The sequence below is a fragment of the Vulpes lagopus genome, chromosome 1, assembly GCF_018345385.1.
Source record: "Vulpes lagopus strain Blue_001 chromosome 1, ASM1834538v1, whole genome shotgun sequence".
In the NCBI taxonomy this organism is placed as follows: Eukaryota; Metazoa; Chordata; class Mammalia; order Carnivora; family Canidae; genus Vulpes; species Vulpes lagopus.
In genome coordinates, this window is record NC_054824.1 from 151,883,319 (window position 1) to 151,904,486 (window position 21,168).

The window sequence follows — 21,168 nt, forward strand, 5'->3', positions numbered from 1 at the left end:
TATTAGCAAACTAGTATCTCCTTTTTATGTATTGACTCATAATATGTCTTTCTGAAATTGCTGGGACAAATGTTTTATTCCAAAGGACTGTTTCAGAGTTCTAAGTCAGAGTTGAACCAGAGCTGGTATTCCAGATCCTCAGGGTAGGCCTACTTAACTTTATTATTTTAAAATAGCATCTCACATTGCTTATGATTTTTAAGTACTATACATAGCAAACTTTGGGCTGTTACCATGGCAGAAATTTTATTATATGGGATGACATTTTTAAAACAAATTTTATATGTTATACTTGTTTTATATTTGGCTGTACCAGACTGAAGTAATTATTGTGCTTTATTCATATTAAAATTAAGCTTAATAGTTAACCATTCTACAAACTGCTAAACCTTGGAGTAGAGAACTCCACATACTATTAAAATGTCACAGCAGCAGAAAGAACATTTTACCATGAATTGAGGTAGAACGAGGAAACAAAATTTATCTGCTGCAAGTATTTTTTCTAACTAAAGAGATTAAGTGATTTGGGGAAGCCAGTAGTGAAATGCCCAAGTTTAAGAAATGACTGTAAATTCATGAGAGATAATAAAACACTGCAGTAATCAAGATAAACTTCAGAAAGAGCTAATAAGGCTCCAGGTGGCCTGAAATGTAGCAGACAAGTGTAAGATCATTCACTTCACAGCTATTAAATGTCTCCTGTGTGCCAGGAGACCCCTGTCCCCATGGTCTGAAAATATGGTGGTTAGTGAAACAGACCACCTGTCTGTGTCCTCATGAAATTTATATTTTAATGGGGTTGGAGGGAGCTGACAGCAGCACACACAAAAAGAATAAAAGAGGATGGTAAGTTCTAAGGAGAAAAAGTGTGAATGGGGGGATACAGAGAGCTAGTGGTGGCAAGTGAGAAGTTATAATTTTAAAAAAGGATATTTATGAAGCCCACATTCAAAGATATGGAGAAAGTAAAGAAGCTGGTTATATGGATATCTGGAGAAATATCTGCTCTTCAGGCAAAAGAGTTGAATGCAAAGAACTTGAAACAGGAACACATTTGTCTGGTATGTTTGAGGAATGGCCATAAAAGTCTTTGTTGCTGGGACCAGTAAAGAGTAGGAAAATATGAGTAGGGGGACCTAACAGCCCTAATATGCCATTCTATGGATTTTGACTTTTATTCTAAGTGAAATGGGGAGCCATTTAGAGGGAGGGGTTTGATCAGAAGAGTGACGTGATAATGACTTACATATGTAAAAAGATCCTCTGGCTACTCTTGTTCAAAAAAAGACTAAGGATGGATAGAAGTGAGCAGGGGCAAAAAGAGGGAGACCAGTTAGGAGGATGTGGCAGTAGTCCCAAGGGAACAATCATAGAGGTTTGCAGCTGGGTGACAGAAGAGGAAGTAGTTACAAATGTTTGGATTCTGGAAATATTTTGAAGATGAATCCAGTAACATTCTTGATTAGACTGGAAGTAGAATAAAACAAAGTTCAAGGTTGAATCCCAAGATTTCACAGTTCATTTTAGCAATTAGGAAAAAAGCAAGTCACCATTAACCAACAGTTAATTCTGTGGGTAGAGCAGATTTTGTGGAGAAAATAGGGAGAATCTTCTCAAGCTTTTGGTTTAACTGAATTTTATCTGTTACTGTTTTCTCTTTGGTTTCATCCCTTATTTTTTCTAGATGTGAAAGCTGAGGTCTTTTTTTTTTCTTTTATAGGCTTTTAGTTCTATAAATTTTCTCCTAAGTACTGCTTTAACATTCAAAATACTTTCTAATTTCTCCTGATTTTTAAATGTAGGTTGTAAGTTTGTTAAAATAATTTGGAGATTTTCCCGGAGCTTTTCTGTTACTGATTTCTAATTTAATTCCATAGTGGTCAGAGAACATACTTTATATGTCTCAAATCCTTCCAAATTTATTGAGACTTGTTCTGTGATCCAGAATAGACCTGGAATATACCTCATCGGTCTTGATAAGTGTTCTGTATGTACTTGAAAAGAATGTACATTCTGTTGTTTTTGGGTGAAATGTTCTGTTGTCAGGCCAACTTGGTTCACATCCTCAATATTTTCCAATTTAGTTGTCTACTTGTCAGTTATTGAGAGAGAGGTATTAACATTTCAGCCTGTAATTATGGATTAGTCTTTGTTATTTCTTTTTGCAGAAGTTTTTGCTTCATGTAATTTGAAATCTAGTTTTTAAGTATATAAACATGTAGGATTAAAATACCTTCTTGATGAATTGATCTCACTTATTACTATAAAATGACCTGCTTTATTCAAGACAGTGTTCTATGCTCCAAAATATGACTTGTTTGGACATTGATATCTTTGTTCCAGCTTTATTTATTTATTTAAATTAGTGTTAGCATGGAATATTTACATTCTTTTACTTTTAACCTATTTGTATCTTTACATTTAAAGTGGGCATCCTATAGTTGGTCTAACTTTTTTAATTCAGTCTGAGAATTTCTGCCTTCATTTGGGAATTTAGGTCATTCACATTTAATGTAATTAATGATGTAGTTAGAGGGGTTTTTTTTTACTTGTTTTGTAAGATTTTAGAGTGAGAATGAGTGCACACAGCAGGAGGAGCAGAGCTAGAGGGAGAAGGAAGGGAAAAGAATCTCAAGCAGGCTCCACACTGAGTGTGGAGCATGAGGTGGGACTTGATTTTACGACCCTGAGATCATGACCTGAGCCTAAAACAGCAGTCAGATGCCTAAATGACTGAGCCATCCAGGCTCAAGATGATAGATTTAAATTTATTATCTTGATACTTACATTCTGTTTGAGTCATCGGTTTTTTGTTTTCTTTTTTCTCCTAATTTCTTTTGGCTTATTCGAACATATTATAGGATTCCATTTCTGTCTTTTGTTGGCTTATTGGCTATAACTTTTTCTATTTTAGTGGTTGCTTCAAGATTTGTAATTACATCTTTTAAGCTGTATTTTCAAGTGACATTAAATCTATTCACATACAGTGTAAGAGCCTTGTAATATATAGTATACTTCCCATTTCTTCTGTCCTGACCTTTGTGCTATGATTGTCAAATTTTTATTTTTAGGTATATTACAGCATACTACATCGTCATGAGCAAAAGGTCCATTATCTTTTAGAGATTTAAATAAGAAAAATATATTCTATCTTTATGTGCATTGTACTCACATCTTAAACCAATATAAATATCATTTCTCCTGCTCTTCATTCCTCCTTATAGATCCATGTTTTCATCTGGTATCATTTTCTTTCTGCTCAGGACTTCTTTAACATTCTTTGTAGTATGGTTTTGCTGGTGATGAATTCTTTCTGCTTTCATGTGTTTGGAAAAGTATTTCACCTTATCTATTGAAAACAATTATTGCTGGGTGTTGAATTGTAGGTGGCATTTCCTTTTTTCAGTATGTTAAAGTTGTTGCTTTGCTGTATTCTCACTTGGATTATTTCCCTTTATCCCTGGTTTTGAGCAATTCAACTATCATCTGCCTTGGTGTAGTTTTTTCATGTTTTCCCTGCTTGAAGTTTGTTAAGTTTCTTGGATCTGTAGGTTTATAGTTTTAATCAAATTTAGAAAGTTTCAACCATTATTTTTCCTGATACTATTTTGCCTTCCTCACTTCCTTCAAGGACTTTAATTAAATATTGTTAGGGTACTTAATGTTGCTCAGCTTACTGATATTCTGTTTATTTATTATTTTTTAATCATTGCTGTATTCCAGTTTGGATTGTTATTACTACTCTGTCTTTAAGTTCACTGATCTTATCTTTGGCAGTGTCTAATCTGCCCTTAATCCGTGCAGTATAGCTTTCATCTCTAGAAGTTCAGTTTGGATTTCGTATTTGATACCTCCCAAGGTACTACTTTTGGAACATACAGAATATGGTTATAACTTTTTGTTGACACTAGGTCAGTTCTATATCGGTTTTAATTGATTTAATTTGCATGCAAAGTAATTTTTGATTGAATGGCATTGCAAGTTTGTTGAGTATTGCATGTATATTTTTGTATTCCTATACATATTTTAAGCTTTGTTCTGGGACAAGGTTACTTGGAAAGTTTTATCACTTTGGGTCTTGCTTTTAAGATCTGTTTTTACTTCTAAGCTTAGTTTGAGACTAATTATTCCCCACTATGGAGGTAAGACCTTTCTGTATACTCTACTGTGGAGGTCAGCAAACCCAGTGACAAATCTGGCCCTCAGCCCATGTTTGTAAATAAGGATTAGTGGAGCACAGCCATGCCCACTCATTCACATATTTCTTTTGGACTATCACAGAGGAGTTAAATAGTTGCAGCAGAGATCATATGGTCCCAAAGACCTAAAATATTTACTCTGTGGCACTTTACAGAAAAAAATTGTGACCTCTCCTTCATCCAGTGACTCATTATTCATGATATTTTCCCACCTGGCTTTTAGGAACAGACACTCTTCCTGGCCGTACTTGAGCACTGGGCACTATTACCTATAATACTGTTAGATAGTTTTTGCCCCAGACCTAGGTAGCTTTCTCACATCCATTACTAATCAGTACTCAACTGAATACTTGGGCAAGATCCTCAGAATATCTGAAATTCTTTTTTCTGTGCAGCTCTCTTCTCTTCACTACTCAGTCCCATGAACTCTAGTCACCTTGGTCTCCCCAGACTCTCAACCCTGTTTCCTTCACAGCTCAGAGAACCTGCCGGTTACAATGTGATTACCTCTTCTTACAATGTGATCTGGAAGCTCCCTTAAGGTAATGAGCTGGTAACAGTGATTGGACTCCCCTCGATTTGTTTCTCCTCACTCAGGAATCACTCTTTTGTTACCTGATGTTGGTTATCTTGGAAAACATTGTTTTATAATATTTTGTCGATTTTTTGGTTGCTTCAGGTGAGAGAGTAAATCTGGTTCCTTTTTCTCTGTCTTGGCCAGAAACAGGAATCTAAGAATTTGATTTTGGCCATTCTGAATATACAGATTAAATCCAAGGGATGAGGTATAGGCTAGAGACAAAAATTTGGGCATATCCATAGTCTAAATAATACTTAATATCTTAAGACTAAATGATATCAGCCACAGGAGTGAAAATAGATAGGTTAGATGTCCAAGGACTGAAACTTGGTACATTCCAATATGAAGAGGTGGGAAAGATAGGAACCAGTTAAAAAGGATTAACAGAGAATCACTGGTGAACTAGGAGGAAAACTAGAATATGGTATGGTTTCCATGTTCAATGGAAAATTATTTAAATATTACTTATATACCATAAATCTCAAAATCCTCACCATCCCAGTCATATGAGTCAGTATAAGAATCTAGGACCTTGATTTTTTTTAATGAGGTTCTTTTTCCCAAAGAAGTCTATTCCCATAACAATGGGCCACAAAATGATTGATTAATCATATTAGAAGCAAAGTAAAGATCATTATCGTAGCTCTCAAGATCATGATTTATTTATTTATGTACTTGGAATATTACATGTGGCACTGGGTGCTTGGGTCCCAATTGTGACTGCTAAAATGATCAAGAGGGGGATAAAACAGAACTAAAAATCAAGGATTCTTCATTTAGAGGAGTTAAAATCCTTCCTGATTAATGTGATTGATACCTGCAAGAAAACATGAACCCACTCTCCAGATTTCAAAAATGGAGGACGTTTCTCAAAGCTTGAAAGAACTAAATTTTTAAGAAATTGAGGTGAGCTAGTAAATAAGGAATAATGTCACAGAAGAAAAGTTAAAAGCATTTGTTTAAAAATTGTGTTCTTATAAAACAAGGTTTTCTAAAAGTTGGTCAAGGTATTCACCTACTAAAATAAAATACTTTTTTTTTTTAAGATTTTATTTATTCATGAGAGAGAGACAGAGACACAGGCAGAGGGAGAAGCAGGCTCCGTGCAGAGAGCCTGATGTGGGACTTGATCCCCCATCTCCAGGATCATGCCCTGGGCTGAAGGCGGCACTAAACTGCTGAGCCACCCGGGCTGCCCAATGATGCATCTTTCTGATGATGTAGACAAATGTAAACTAGTAGAAAATAAAATTTTCCACTTGGGAGGCTTTCTGTCATGAACTTTTTAAAAAAGCATTAGCATCTCCTAGGACCTGCATTGTTAATATAGTGTGCAGTCTATTTTAACATAAAATACTGTATTTCAGTATTGAATATAGTCAAATGTCCCATATTTCTAAGGAGAAGATCCAAAAAGAATGCTTTTTCCCCCCATTCTTCCACTGTATAAAGTAATTGTATTCAAATATTCTCATATATTGTGACATCTAGTGTCTTCATGAGAGTCACATTCTTTTTAGTATATAGTTTTTCAGAGAATATTGTAATTAAATTGTTTGAGAATACAGCACTTTTTGAAACTTAAAAAACGAAAATCTTGTCCCAAGCAACTAAAGCTCATAAGTAATACTGAATTTCTTATGTAAGTGCTTGGAATTGCCTCAGTGAAACAACTTAGTGACTTAATTTTTAAAATGATTTTTGAAAGATGAGTTCACAGTGAATATCTGACACCTGGTATTTTTAAGGTCCTAGGAGTAACCAAAACTGTTGAAATTTTTGTTCTTTTAGTTCGCTTTGTCATTTAGATAAAGGAGGATGTCATAGAGCACTTTGCTAGTATGTTGATGAGTTTCTTTGACCCCACTTTTAGATAAACATTTGTTGAATAAATTGAGTTCAGGGAAGACTTTTAGAATAGCAATAGGGAAATAACCTACAAATATATATATATTTTTTTTAGATTTTATTTATTCATGAGAGACAGAGAGAGAGAGAAAGAGAGAGAGGCAGAAATCTAGGCAGAGGGAAAAGCAGGCTTCATGCAGTGAGCCCAATGCGGGACTGGATCCTGGAAAGAGAGAGAGGCAGATACATAGAGGGAAGAGCAGGCTCCATGCAGGGAGCCTAATACGGGACTGGATCCTGGATCCCAGGATCATGCCCTGAGCTGAAGGCAGATGCTCAACTGCTGAACCACCCAGGTGTCTTCAAATGATTTTTAATAAGCAAGAATTTAAAGTTTTTGTAACTTTTTTATTCAGATACAATCAACGTGACTGTTATACCATATCGTATATTTTTAACTGACAACAGGAGTAATTGTATCTTACTTAGTCATTTTTTTTAGATTAACAGTTAACCGGAGTCTATACCATTAGAAAGATGATAGCTTTGGAGATAAAAGTAGGGACTAGGGCAGTCTCAAAATCTCATGCTACCAGGTTCTTAGGTAAATTCATGACCCAAACAAGAGGATCCTTGATATTTTTGGTTCCACACACACAAACTGTTTTGGAAGGTAAAGTGTTTGATGCCAAGAAATGTGGCCTCTCTGAAGCTTTTCCTGATCTTTTAAGAGTCTAAAGTCTAAAGACAATACCCCAGACTAGCCTTGGGGAATAACCTAGAATACTCTTAGGAATAAACTTGAAGTACCAGAAAATCCTCAGGGTACAGTTATTGTGTTTCCTACTGCAAAAATGGAAATGGCTTTTACTCTTTTTGAGACATTGTTTTCCATTGGAAATGTAGGAATGCTATGAATATTCTTCAGGGGTTAATGTGTTTCTTGGGGGTAAAACAAAGTTATTGGACCTGTTTTTCATTAAGTATGAAATTATTACAAAATATATATATTTTAACTATATCAGAAAACATGTATCTGCGTGTGTACCTAACAAAAAAGGAAAATTCTAATATTTCACAGCTACAGGAACCCTGAACTGGGATTCAGCTGACTAGGTTGTTGTTTTAGGTTCTGCCCCTCCAGTCCTCAAGTACCCTATATAGAATAGGAGGACCAGTTCATGGAATTAAACCATATATTCCCCAAAGCTCTTTACAACTCCCCTCAAATTCTGAGTTTTAATTATTCTAATGAGTAGAAATATAAGTTAAATACTCATTTGCAAGTGTGCTGCTCCTTATGTGTGGGAACTATTTTTACCCCAAACGGTTGTGATAATTATAGCTTTCTACCCTTGAAGTCATAGGGTGCTATGAATTGGTAAAGGATTATAGAATTTTAGTACATGGTTATAAAAGTCCTTTCAGTACAGGGTTAAGAAATGGTGGGAAATGTGACCTCTACTGTGTAGTGAAAGATGTTCTTTAATATACAGAGGCATTGTTCTTTTTGGCATAATAATGAAAGCATTCATTATATCTAGCACTTGGTTCTAATCTTTATAGAATCAGTTGTTTGTTAATGTAATACGACCTTGATTGCAATGCCTCAGGAAAGGGGCGATTGTGGTTGTTGTAAGGACCCTTATTATGGCATTTCTTCTGCACTTTGAAAATGAACTTCATTTTTATCAATGCTTGTGAAGTCTGAGTAATCAAATTCTTTCAGGATTTACTTTTGGGTAATCACTGATGAGATACTTCCTTTCACATTTTTGTGATTAACTATCAATATAATTTGATCCAGGTACTTTTTCTTTGCAGTCATAGTATTTGTTTTTTTTTAGAATTGAAAATATCTTTTGTGCTGTAATTACCCAGTTATTTGCTTCACCAAGGCCATTATTGCTGAAGTTTAGAATTACTTGCTAGATTTTAAGATTTTCTCTAGTATTTAAAAATTAAAGTCTCATGGTTATCAGCATATTGTAGCATTTAACTCTTAAAGAGAATATAATGCTTCTGTTGTAATTACCTGTTGAAAATAGGACAGTTTCAAAAGTATTTTTGATCACTTTAAGCTTGATTATCAGAATTTGGAAATTATATTCTTCCTTAGCTCTGTCTACATACAAATCTTTTCACTGTAGTCCGAGGAGAAATGAGGGTCCCTGAAGAAGCTCTAAAGGTAAAAATTATTACTTATTTCTTTTGTAAACCTGTCATTTGCTAGAGTTGATTTCACTCCTACATGTTTCTCTTTCATTCTTAAATGTTTTATAGCACGAGAAATTTACCATTCAGCTTCAGTTGTCCCAAAAATCTTCAGAATCAGAATTATCAAAATCTGCATGTGCCAAAAGCATAGATTCAAAGGTGGCAGATACTTCAACTGAAGTGCAGCACAAAGCCACAGAAGTACTAAAATCTGAGGAAAAAGCCATGGGTAAGTTAACCTCTTTGAAAATAACATACTTGATTATGAAGAAAGTGCATGCTTTGTTCTAAAAAACTTGGCCAGGTCCATATTGATTATAAAAATAATGACAGTTTTAGAGTGGAATTTAATACAGGCAATGCTTTCAGTAGAAAGCATATAACACATAATTATATATGGCAGTTATATGTAGGTGTGTGTGTTTAATATGTTTAAATATTTGAGGGAGGTGAATCTAGTTTACAGTATTACTATTATCTCATGTTATGTGCTTTTTTATGTTATAATAACTGACATGAATTAAAAGGAAATATCCAGTGATGTTATGTCATAATAATTAGCATATTTATCGTGTTCCAGGAACCGCTCTACATAAATAATCCCATTCATGCAAAAAACAATTTTTTAAATTAATAGGTATTACCAGATTTGCTCAGATATAAATCTAATCATGTTACACAGCTGGTTTAAATGTAGTTACTCTGTATTGCCATTGGGCTTTAAAAAATATTTTTAATGGTCATTCACACCAAAATTTACTTTAGTTTTGTCTTTTTATTTAGACTTACTTGATGAGCCATTTCTGTATACCAAAAACCTGATTGCGCCTTAACAAAAAGCTATTAGGCTAACGCAGTTTGCATTACTTAGGTATTAGCCAATGCAAAATGTAATTTATTTAGTCATGTCCAACACTGAATAAGGTCTTACACAAATAACAAATTTTTCAACTTAGAGTACTTTTCAACTATATAGACTGTACTTTTTTTTTATTTATTTAATAAATTAACCAGGCAGTTCTAGCATTCTGCAAAAGCATGTTTGTTTTTTGTTTTTTGTTTTTTTCTGTTTTATATGCTTTAGACAGATTCCTTTTTTTTTTTTTTTTAACCTCTTTCCAGACATTTCTGCCATGCCCCGGGGCACTCCCTTATACGGGCAGCCATCATGGTGGGGAGATGATGAAGTGGAGGATCAGAGGGCTTTCAAGTCAAATGGCAAAGCCGAAGAAAAAAGTCATGAAACTGGAACAGCAGGTAAGGAAAAGCTCAGGCTTACATTCATTGGGTATTTTGGGAAGAATTTGTAATCTAAGCAAAAATCTGGCAACCCTGGAAAGAGATCTATATCTACTATTCTTTAATAAAAAATGTTGTGAGTATCTTAATAATATTGTCATTGTAAGTTTGTTATGAGTATTTCTCACTTAAAGTATGAATTCCATATCATTTTTATTTAAAATATTTTTCCAGCTTATGAGATTAAAACATGGAAAATAGATGAATAATATAACTGGGCATTTAAAGTATTTTAAAATAATTATTAAAATGTTTCAATTAGACCAAAATAGTAGGCACAAACTAATTTTGTGTGTTTCATTAGATTTACAGGCATGTAATCATATCTTTAAATCAACAGTTTCTGTTATGTTCAGAAATGGGATATATGAAATTCAAACTTTTTTAAGACCTCAATGTGCCTTATTTGTTGGGATAGGGTAGCAACATGATTAGCTGAATTCAGCAGCTAGAATGAAAAAATCGTTCTGGGTCACATTAATAGTCAAGGAACATATTCTTTTGTTGCTATAGGGATTTAGTGATGAACTAAGTGTCCCATAAGCCAGAAAATCAAGATTTCTAGGAAATAAACGGAGGTATCAGTTGTTACATAAGGACTTTGGCAAAGACATCAATACCGAGGGGTCAAACAGCCAGTTTCCATGATAATGGCAGATAAGGATCCAGAACAGGAGAAATCAAATATGGGTACCAGGAAACCTAGCAGTATGGAAAACCAAGTCTGACTCTGAGTCAAAGATAGATTCCTTCAGAACTCTTCTCAGTTTTCTGCCTTTGACCCTAGTTGTACAAGATAAGTAAGACTTTTTTTTTTTTTAAGATTTTATTTATTTATTCATGAGAAACAGAGAGAGAGAGGTAGAGACACAGGCAGAGGGAGAAGCAGGCTCCATGCAGGGAGCCCCACGTGGGACTCCATCCCAGGTCTCCAGGATATGCCTGGGCCAAAGGCGGCTCTAAACTGCTGTGCCACCCAGGCTGCCCAAGAACACTGTTCTTTAAAATATGCTCTGATTTTGCCAGGATACAAGTCTAAGAAAGCTGGTTTTATGGACTCGATTTTACAAGTGCCGCAAACTGAAGTTGTCAACTTTGCAGATAAATTCCTATCATTGCTTCCTTGGTGCTGTCCACCAGCAGTTTTCTTCATGTCCAAGCTTAGAAATACGAAATATTAATACTTAGTATCATTTAGCATACTGTCAGATGCAAATAACAGAAATGTTCCCTGAGACTAAGCAGGAAGGAAATTTTCTGGCTAAAATAACTGTGGCCATTTGGGGCTGGTTTGTGCACCTCTGCACTGGCATCACTGGAGTCAGTTTCTCCCCCTTTCTCAGCCCTCTGTCTCAGACTGTTTGCCCTTATCATCATCTGAGTGAATTCTTATGATTATCAGCTCATATGGCCTGTCTCAGTGTCATTTTTGCCCCATGACAAAAGCTGTCTCATAATCTTGGGGTTATTTTTGAGTGAGCAGGAATTAAGTGATTTATGTCTTGTGTTAAGTAGCTCAAAGAACTCAGCCAGATTCAGCAGGTTAAGGGCCTTGTGAAGGTCTTTTCCGCTTTCTTACATTAATGTGAGGATATCCTTATGTCACATTTATTACTTGCAGTTTCTTAAAATCTAGGATAAAGGGAACAGTTTACTGACCTGAATTAACTTATGATATTAATAGAGATCATAGATCAGTATGAAGATATATACTAAATCTTATTTAATTTGATCATTTCAAAATTGTTTTTATCAAATGTTTCAAATTATGAAATATAAGTGATTCGTTTATACTCTAAGCATGTGCTTGTAAAAACAAAGTGATTTGCTTCTTGGTCACCAATTTTTAGAATGTAAAATATTAGTAATTATTAGGAGAGGTGAACATTTCAGAAAGGGTAATAGAGTATGTGCTACTTACTGATTTCCTTTGTCCCTCTCAGTGGGTCACATGTATCTAGAATCTCCTACAGACTTACTCTTATAGCTTAAAAAACCCTGGAAGCAAATATGTATGCTGGAGCTACCAAATTCTCCTGAAATTGTATGAATATTTTTAGTCCTATTAGGAAATTTTGTCCTCATATTTTGCTATCGGTGTGCTCTTCTATCTGCTGACATGGTTTAAACATTTATTTAGGTAACAGGTAAAAGGTCTTTAAAGTGTTGCAAATGTGAGGAATAGATTTCTGGCTCTTTTACATTGATTTTAATCAAATCACACTAAATATGGAAACTTTCCAGTTGTGAATCCTTTTTCGCAAGAGATGTTTCCTGGTTTTTGTTATTTGAGGTACTCGAATATGCCAGGTTGGATATATGTTGTAAGCTGGATGAATGCCTTATCATCATTATAGCCTTTATCATCTTGAATTAATTGAATATTTTACTTAATTTAGTACAGAAGAATGAAAGGTATAGTTTTTCTGGATTATGTATATTATAAGGTTTCCCACAAGGTGGGGCACAATCATAAAATACCCTAAGAACTTGAGGATATTATCACCAGTTGCTGTTCTGATTCAGATAAACATAATTAATTCTAGTATAACCAGTTAGCTTTAAATATCTAGCAGTTGAGATTATAACAAAATATCAGTATACACAAAATATTATGATATGTAGTGTATTAATTTATTATAAAAAATAGATTTTGAAGATGAACGGATATTAAATTCACAAATTTCCAGAATCTGGTCTGTTAGTGTTCTGAGACAGGAGAGCTATTTAATTTTCAATATTAAAAATAAAAATAATAATAATAATTTTCAATATTAATTTAGAAGACTCCCAATGATTTTTCTAGTAGGCCTACACTTCCCAAGTATAGTAGGTCCGCATGTGATCTGTTTTGATCATCTTCAGAGAAATGAATTCCTTCACATAATGAATTTTTCAGATGACTGAACTTTTTTACAATTGACAGTTTCTTTTAAGAGTTTAATCATTCTCTAAATTTCTATTAAATGAATTATCCATATCACTGCTTTCTTAAGTGGAGAAGGCTAACTATAATTTAAGTTTCTGGTTAATGACCCAATCATCATGATGAGTATCAGTTCCTGATGTGATACATTACAGTGATGTCCTTGGTGGCCATTGAGGGATGTGGGACTGTTGGATCTATATATTGAAGGGTTCTGGACAGCTGTGGTTCTGACCCATATTATGAGCTCTTACTTTTTGTCTCACCTCTGCCATCTGATTCTTATTTCCCAGTGCTGTATGTCTTACCTTAATCTTATTGCAGGTTTGCTTCATGTATCTGAGCAGATAGTAAAAACGCTCTTAAGTGACCTCCCAATTAGTAAAGGTCATGAACATGGGAGTATAGGTGCCGTTGAATCTCTCTTAAGTTTTTAAGAGTTAGAATTTTTTGTTTAGTTATTTTCCTGATTCTTAGCTATGTTGGAGAATTGAGGAAAAGAGGGAGATGTTTATTTGTGCCGGGCCTTGTTCTGGGTAACAGATTATCTCACTTAATACTTAACCTCATTGGATCATCATCACAATCTGATGGATACATGGCATCATTTTTGATGAGGAAAATGAGAATTGAAGACCGACAGAAACAGGATTTATCTGATTGCAGATCTCTTTGCTACTTTCCTGCCTCGTTACAGTCATCAGGTCCTAAAATGCTGCATGTGCCACCTGATGTTGTTAAATAACTGATTTTGGGGGAAATTATCTAGTAAGTCTTTTTTTTCTAGTCCTTGGAGTAAATAAAGGTGACTTTGAAATAGGACCAGTGAATGATAACCTTAAGAATAGTGACGCACAACAACTCTTGATCTCTGCTGTATTTATGTGTTACAGTGTGAAAACATGCTGAAAGTATGTCAGTATTAATGGTGAGCTTTTCCTTCACAAGGAAGGAAAATATTCCTTTAAATTATGAATGATAAGTAGAAGATAAATGTTATACACCTGGAGCAGCTTTTTGTGGGTTTTGCTTTGTAGTTCAGCCACCTCATTTTATTTGGGTATACAAGGGGTGGTAGAAAGAAACTATACCACCCTTTATCTCCAGCCAGCATTATCCTGTTACCAGAAGGATGAACAAAGCAGAATAAATGACTCAGTGAATGTCATTTCGCTGATAGGCTAGGCTTAAAAGCCAGTTGTACTATATGGACATTGTAATAAATAGTAAATAAGCCAGTGTATGAAAAATTAAAAATAACATTAATGAGTTTACTAATATATGGGAGTGACTAATGCAGTTTACTGTCATGGGAATTTTTTTTTTTTTTAAGATTTATCTATCCATTCAGAGAGAGCGAGAGAGAGGCAGAGACACAGGCAGAGGGAGAAGCAGGCTCCATGCAGGACGCCCGATGTGGGACTTGATCCTGGGTCTCCAGGATCACACCCCAGGCTGCAGGCGGTGCTAAACCGCTGCGCCACCAGGGCTGCCCTCTCATGGGAATTTTAAATGACAGGCCTTCAGAGTAAAGAGTGCAAGTAGGCATTTTATTATTAAGATAAATTAACTTTTTTAAAAAAAAGATTTTATTTAATTCATGAGAGACACAGAGAGAGGCAGAGACACAGGCAGAGGGAGAAGCAGGCTCCACACAGAGCCTAATGTAGGACTCGATCCCAGGATCACGCCCTGGGCCAAAGGGAGGCATGCAACCACTGAGCCACCCAAGCGTCCCAAGATAAATTAACTCTTACAGAAATTTAAAACATGACTTTAGGTTATTTAGTCTTATTGTATAATTTCTTCTCCCAAATAGCATGTTAAATTTTTGCTTTAATGACTGTTTTCTGAAACACATTTCACATTTTTAGTTATATGAAAAATTAAATATATTTTGTAAAGAATAATTTTTTACATTGAAAAACATTTTTGTTATTCTGTTTACCTTCTGTATGTTGGGCTTTTTTTTTTTTTTTTTTTTTGGAACTGGAGCTTGATATTTTCTATATACCCTGTTCCATACATTGATTACAGCAGTGCTGTTGTCCCATTCTTATAACCTAAAAGCAAATAGTTTTATGTTTATGTTCAGAGAGTACTACCAAGAAATCAATTATAGCACCTGAAGAATCCCATCAAGATTCAATATTTGAAAAGATGCTTCAAGAGACCACAAATACTGCTTCACTTAATTAGGGAATGATTGGAAACAACCTAGTCTCCCTGTACTGCCTTTCTTCCTAATAAATTATCTGCACATGGTATTTCCATCAATCTGTTTAAAAATGGAAATCTTCTGAGAGCTTAAGGGAAATATTTTTCATTTGAACTCTTTACGATCTTCATAATGGACATAGTTCTCTTGCTTCCTGAAAAACAAGGCCATTTAGTCTTTTTAATTTATCTATTTAGTTATTGCTTGCATTTGTACTAACAATACATACTTACAAGAAAACATTTCAATAATCATTTGTTTATATATTTTATTTACCTATTTTATTGACATATACTATGCATATATTTTTATACCTTTATATTTATTTTATTTCTGAGATAGCAATTGCTCACTTTTTCTGCCAACTCTGGTTGTTTTGATCTGAGATTTATAATTCAGCTTTCCTCCCAAGAATTTTTGACACTTGTGCATATTCTGCTATATAGACATACACATGAATTTTCTTCTAGAATTTTTGGCTGGCAACTAAATTTTCTATTTTTACTTTATTACTTTCACATTGCTGCTTCGATTGCAATGCTGCAAGCAAACCACATGTTTTATCTCTAGTCCTTTTATTCTTTATAGAATGTATCCATCTTCTTGCAGTGATCACACATCAGTAATGTTATTTTTATAATTCTAAAAGTAATATCTCTAAATGTGATGGTGAAGAATGGTAAGTGGAATCATTGCCTCTAGAACATCACTTGCATATTGACTTCATGTTTATTTCTTCATATGAGCACCTGTTCTCCTTCAGAGTTCTACTTTGTGTTCATAGATAATTTATCCTCCTGACTTGATAAGGAAATTCATATTTTTTCTCTGTCTCTAGATGTATATGTTGAATGTGCATCTTCATCTCCACTTGATTTCAGTTCTTTTGCACCTTGATTTCTAGATCCAAATTGGAAAAAATACGGATCTAGCCATGCCAGGGTCTGTCTCTTAACTGCTTTGTTCTTTGTCACTGCTGCTGCTTATCTTGCATCTTCTGTTACTGAATGCTATTTATAATCAAAATTATTCTTTCTCTGTGACATTTGCCAGATTTTCATCCAGGCTGTGATCTGCCTTCCGAGTCTCATGGCATAATACAAATGGCCATATTTATTCTCCTTCAAGTTTTAGAAGCTCCCAAATATTTTGAATTTTCTCTTATTTTTTTCATTAGGGTGCAGCATAGATGCCAAGCAAGTTGAGGAACAGTCTGCAGCTGCAAATGAAGAAGTACTTTTTCCTTTCTGTAGGGAACCAAGTTACTTTGAAATCCCTACAAAAGAATTTCAGCAGCCATCACAAATAACAGAGAGCACTATTCATGAAATCCCAACAAAAGACACACCAAGTTCCCATACAGCAGGTGCAGGGCATGCTTCATTTACCATTGAATTTGATGACAGTACTCCAGGGAAGGTAACTATTAGAGACCATGTGACAAAATTTACTTCTGATCAGCGCCACAAGTCCAAGAAGTCTTCTCCTGGAACTCAAGACCTGCCGGGGATTCAAACAGGAATGATGGCACCAGAAAATAAAGTAGCTGACTGGCTAGCACAGAACAACCCTCCTCAAATGGTATGGGAAAGAACAGAAGAGGATTCCAAAAGTATTAAAAGTGATGTTCCAGTTTACTTGAAAAGGTTGAAAGGTAAAGTGAATTGATCATTTCAGAACTTCCTGTTTTGTGATAAAGAAAATTCAGTCTTCACAGTTAACCAGACTACTCCTAGATAAATAATTATATGATAGGAAACTTCAGCTTTTTCAAACCTTTATATTTGATTTTGAAGCTCAAAAGCAAGCCATACTACCCATGTCCACCTTACTCATGAAAAATAGTCTGCCTTCATTTTCTTGCCAAAACCAAATTGGTTTTGTGAATTTATATTTATGCCATTAAAAATGTTTCTTTTTCCTGTGGAAATAAAAGATTAATTCTGTTCACCAATGGAATTCCCTAGAAGACAGTTCTCATAATTTTCTTGACTTCAGGAAAAACTATATTCAATTCTGTTCTTCTCTATTGTGATGCTTCCCGTAAATGTCAAAATCTAGATTTTAAAAGAAATTTTAAGCCATTTGATAATGGGCCAAAAGTTCTACATTAGTAATATAGTGACATTGTTGATAGAGTGTTTCCAGCTTTTCTGAGCAGTTACTCATGAAACAAAAAAACTTGTGGTCTAGAGATACTAGGAATTAATTGAGTTAAAAATGTTTTTGATATTAAAATTTATGAAATCACAATCGAATGTTTATTTGTGAAATAGTCAATATATGCTTTTTAGTGTAACACTTGACCAAAATTAGGCAAATATCTATACCTATATATCAGAGTATCAACTGAATAATTTTTCCATTGTTTTGCTAATTAAGTATATTTTAATTACCCTATCTTAATTTTATTTAATTAGCTATCTTTAAAAGAAATGATTGCATGCTAATCTGGCCATTCTGTTTCTCTGCAAGGAGTTAATAAGCTTAAAAAAATGCTCATTGAGGTCATTGTATCCCTAACATTTTGCCTGGGGACTTAATTATGTGGCAAGTACTCGGTAATTTGAATACACAATGAATGACTTCATTATCAGTGATAGGACTAACCCTGGCCTAACCAGTACTTTATGCCCTGGGATTTTGTTTGGTCAAGTCATGAGGAAATACCTGTTCTGATTTGCTTCTAAGACATTTCAGGATAGTGAAGTGGTGTGAATACTTAATTCTTTGTTGGGGCCTATTACTATATCTAATTATAATCATAAGCAGTTACCTAGAATATATACTTTTCACATGTGATTGTTCCCTTTTCTTCTATCAGGTAATATTAAATACATAACTAAGAACTATATATATGTGTATAGGTTAAAGCTCACAAATAAAAGCTACCCATTTGGAAACTGACCATTTTTATGAATTTATAAACAGTACTTCTATCCTAGTAAAATATAAAAGGTAGCATAAACCTTGAAAATTTAGAATTGATGTGGTCTTTCTTAAACTACTCTTAATAAATGTCAAAAAAATGAGCTAAAAGATTCCTTAAGAACCTTTATCCCTTTATTATAGCTGCTTCTTTAGTCATCTATAAATATCTGTATTAGCTATTATTTTTAAGCCATCATTTTTAGACATTCTCTTCTTTAACAAGGCCCATTGTAAGCCTGATTCCAAACAGAGACATTAATGTTCATATTCTTCACACTATCTATGCATTAATGATTAGATATTTTTAAACTTTACCAGAAATAATACAATCAAAATACTGTTGTCCCTCAAAGTTGATTTAGATATATATTTTAGGATATTGCCATTGCTCAGAACCCTTCTTTTGGATTTGCCTTCAGACTGTTTTACAAACCATCCAAGAAAATGTGAATATAACTCCTTTTTGGTTCAAGATCCATTTTATTTCCCCAGGCATATTTATAAATGACATTTGACTTTTCCCCAAAGTTAAATATTCCATCATTAGATAAAATTTTTCCACAATATAGAATCTTGAAAGTGTATACATAAATTTTAAATAAAGGTAATTATGACAAACAGTAACAATTTTACAGTAATTAGACTTCAGCAGTTTTTTTGAATCAATCTCAAAGACTTGAAAGTAAGTAAAATAAAAGCAAAACCTTTGCTCCTACAAGAGTAAAGTGCACGCGCTTTGGGACAGTGAAGAAAATAATGTTCACAAAGCCCATACACTTTTACCCTTTAGGAGAGTTGCAACTTCTTTGACCACAGCTCCTGACTTGGTATAGCCAACCTACCCTAGAAAATACTAAACCGACTTCAGCATATTTAGGCATGATTAATGGTAGACAAGACCAGAAACTTGGTGAAGAGAGTTTCCTAGTGATTTGTTTGTTGTTGAGTACAAAGAGAGTTTGCAATTCTGATCAGATATCTCACCTCCTGTAACACAGAGAAATACAAAAAGGAATAACAGTCTTCCAAAAAAGAAAATGGCTAACCCATAAAGAGAAGTTTTTGAACTATAGTTTAAAGAAAAAGATACTGAAAAGATCTGACACCATATAAGTGCCAAATTTTGTGTGTTGGTACAAGTACAAGAATTGAATTCTGTAAAGATGGTGTTTTCACATCGTGTGTATGTGCAATATGGGTTATTTGGTCTTATCATACAGGAAATATTAGAGTTTAGTTATTCCTGGCTCTTACAAACTGATTTCTTTTCAGTTTATCCAATGCAACAACTATGTTGTAAAATTGCATGTTTTTAACGAGTTTTCTATTTGAGTTAGTGGTTTAGTTTGGTTTTACATTCCATCTGCTATCCCTGATTCTTAGGTAATTACCTGAGGGATTCCATTAATTGAACATTTGTTTTGTTTTGTTCTTTTCAGATTGCATTTTGAATAGTTACTAATTTAAAAAAAGATTTTCAGATCTGTTGTCCTAGCTGATATTTATAACATTCATCAGTTTTATTCTGCTGGGAGTGCTTCCCCAATCGCCTTCATTTTGGTTTATTTCTCTCCCTTTGTTTCCCTAGCCTATTACTTTTTTGAAACACTACCCTTTGTGTGTGTGCTTTTTCTCTCTGAATCTTCTCACACCTTTTAGGTACCACATTTTGACAACCAGTCCTCTTGTGTTAAACCATTGGCACCAACTGGTAACCTGTTAATTCATTAGAAACAAACCCACGAGTATTAAAACTCAACTTTTTTCCATTGGATGAATGCCCTTTGCCCCCACCCAGCCAACAAGTCTTCAGTTCTGGTCATTGTCTTGTTAACTATGTTATTAAGCAGATATTCAGATTCAGATTTGTAACCCAGAAAAAGCTTGGAAGCCACAGACTGGCTGCACCTAGTTGACTAGGCTCATTTACATTTTTCTTCTACAGAAGCCCTCATTTAAGCCCTCATTTGTGATTCAGGCTAAAACATGCATAGAGTAATTCTTGACTTTCCAGTAAATTTATGCTGTAATAATGTAATTACCATTTGATTATTTCTTCTAATGTACCTATTTAAATACTGAGAATTCTAAATCATTGAAAAACAATTTCCATAAAGTTTCACATCAGATCCCTAGTAGACTTATGAAGGGTAACAGAAAACCTCTTTTAGGAACCTGATGTTTCAAAATTCAAATGTATTCTAACTTGACTCTGTGTGCTTTATAGAGAAGACAGATTTTTAGCTGGTTATATTTAGCACCCTGCCATTTGCCCAGAAGGTGGTTACATTTATATAGGATTTCATAGACTATGCTTTACTGTGATAGGCCTTTAGCATTCTTTTTTTTTTTTTTTTAGCATTCTTTATTTAACTTTTAAAGCCACCAGAGTTTAGATCACAAATTTAAGTTTACAAAAATTCTCATAGCTAGAAAGACACTTGTAAAGAAGTGTATAGTTAATTGGAGAAAACTACAAATGTGTATCTTCTTATAAACATTTTGCATACTTTTTATTAAAAGTATGCTATACTTTCAGAAGTATTGAACATCGTTGAAAGTTAAAATTCATCACGTTTTTGTGGCACTTGCATTTTCTTTTACTGTGTCATGATAAGCATTTCAGGAGGATCACCATTTTTTCTTTTTGCCTCTCCTGCTAGAAGCAAATTTTTGATTGCTTAAAGAAAGTATAAGGTTTGGAGGCAGGATTAATGTTTATTAATGTTAAAAGTACAGACTATCATGATGATATAGCGTGGCTTATCTGTTACGGCATTGATGAATCATTATAAAGTTAAAATTTGGAGAAAGAAAAGCAATCCCATTCAATTGTTTATAAAGGACCTCATTGTTGGTTGATAAAATTTGAATGTGAGCATTGCCGTTGAGGGAAGTTTGCAGAGCCTGTTACTGAAAAGAACATATGACTTGGATTGAAAAGGGGGAG

General features: G+C 34.2%; 1 protein-coding gene across 14 annotated transcripts in view; it reads left to right on the top strand.

Moving 5' to 3' along the window:
• CEP170 (centrosomal protein 170) overlaps positions 1-21,168 on the top strand; it is a 129,727-nt gene that overhangs the window by 61,990 nt on the left and 46,569 nt on the right. For all 14 annotated transcript variants that reach the window (XM_041751085.1, XM_041751117.1, XM_041751104.1 and 11 more), the window contains 4 exons: positions 8,757-8,815; positions 8,911-9,073; positions 9,967-10,101; positions 16,465-16,941. In XM_041751085.1, coding sequence (XP_041607019.1) covers positions 8,757-8,815; positions 8,911-9,073; positions 9,967-10,101; positions 16,465-16,941 — 834 coding nt within the window. The remainder of the gene's footprint in view (positions 1-8,756; positions 8,816-8,910; positions 9,074-9,966; positions 10,102-16,464; positions 16,942-21,168) is intronic.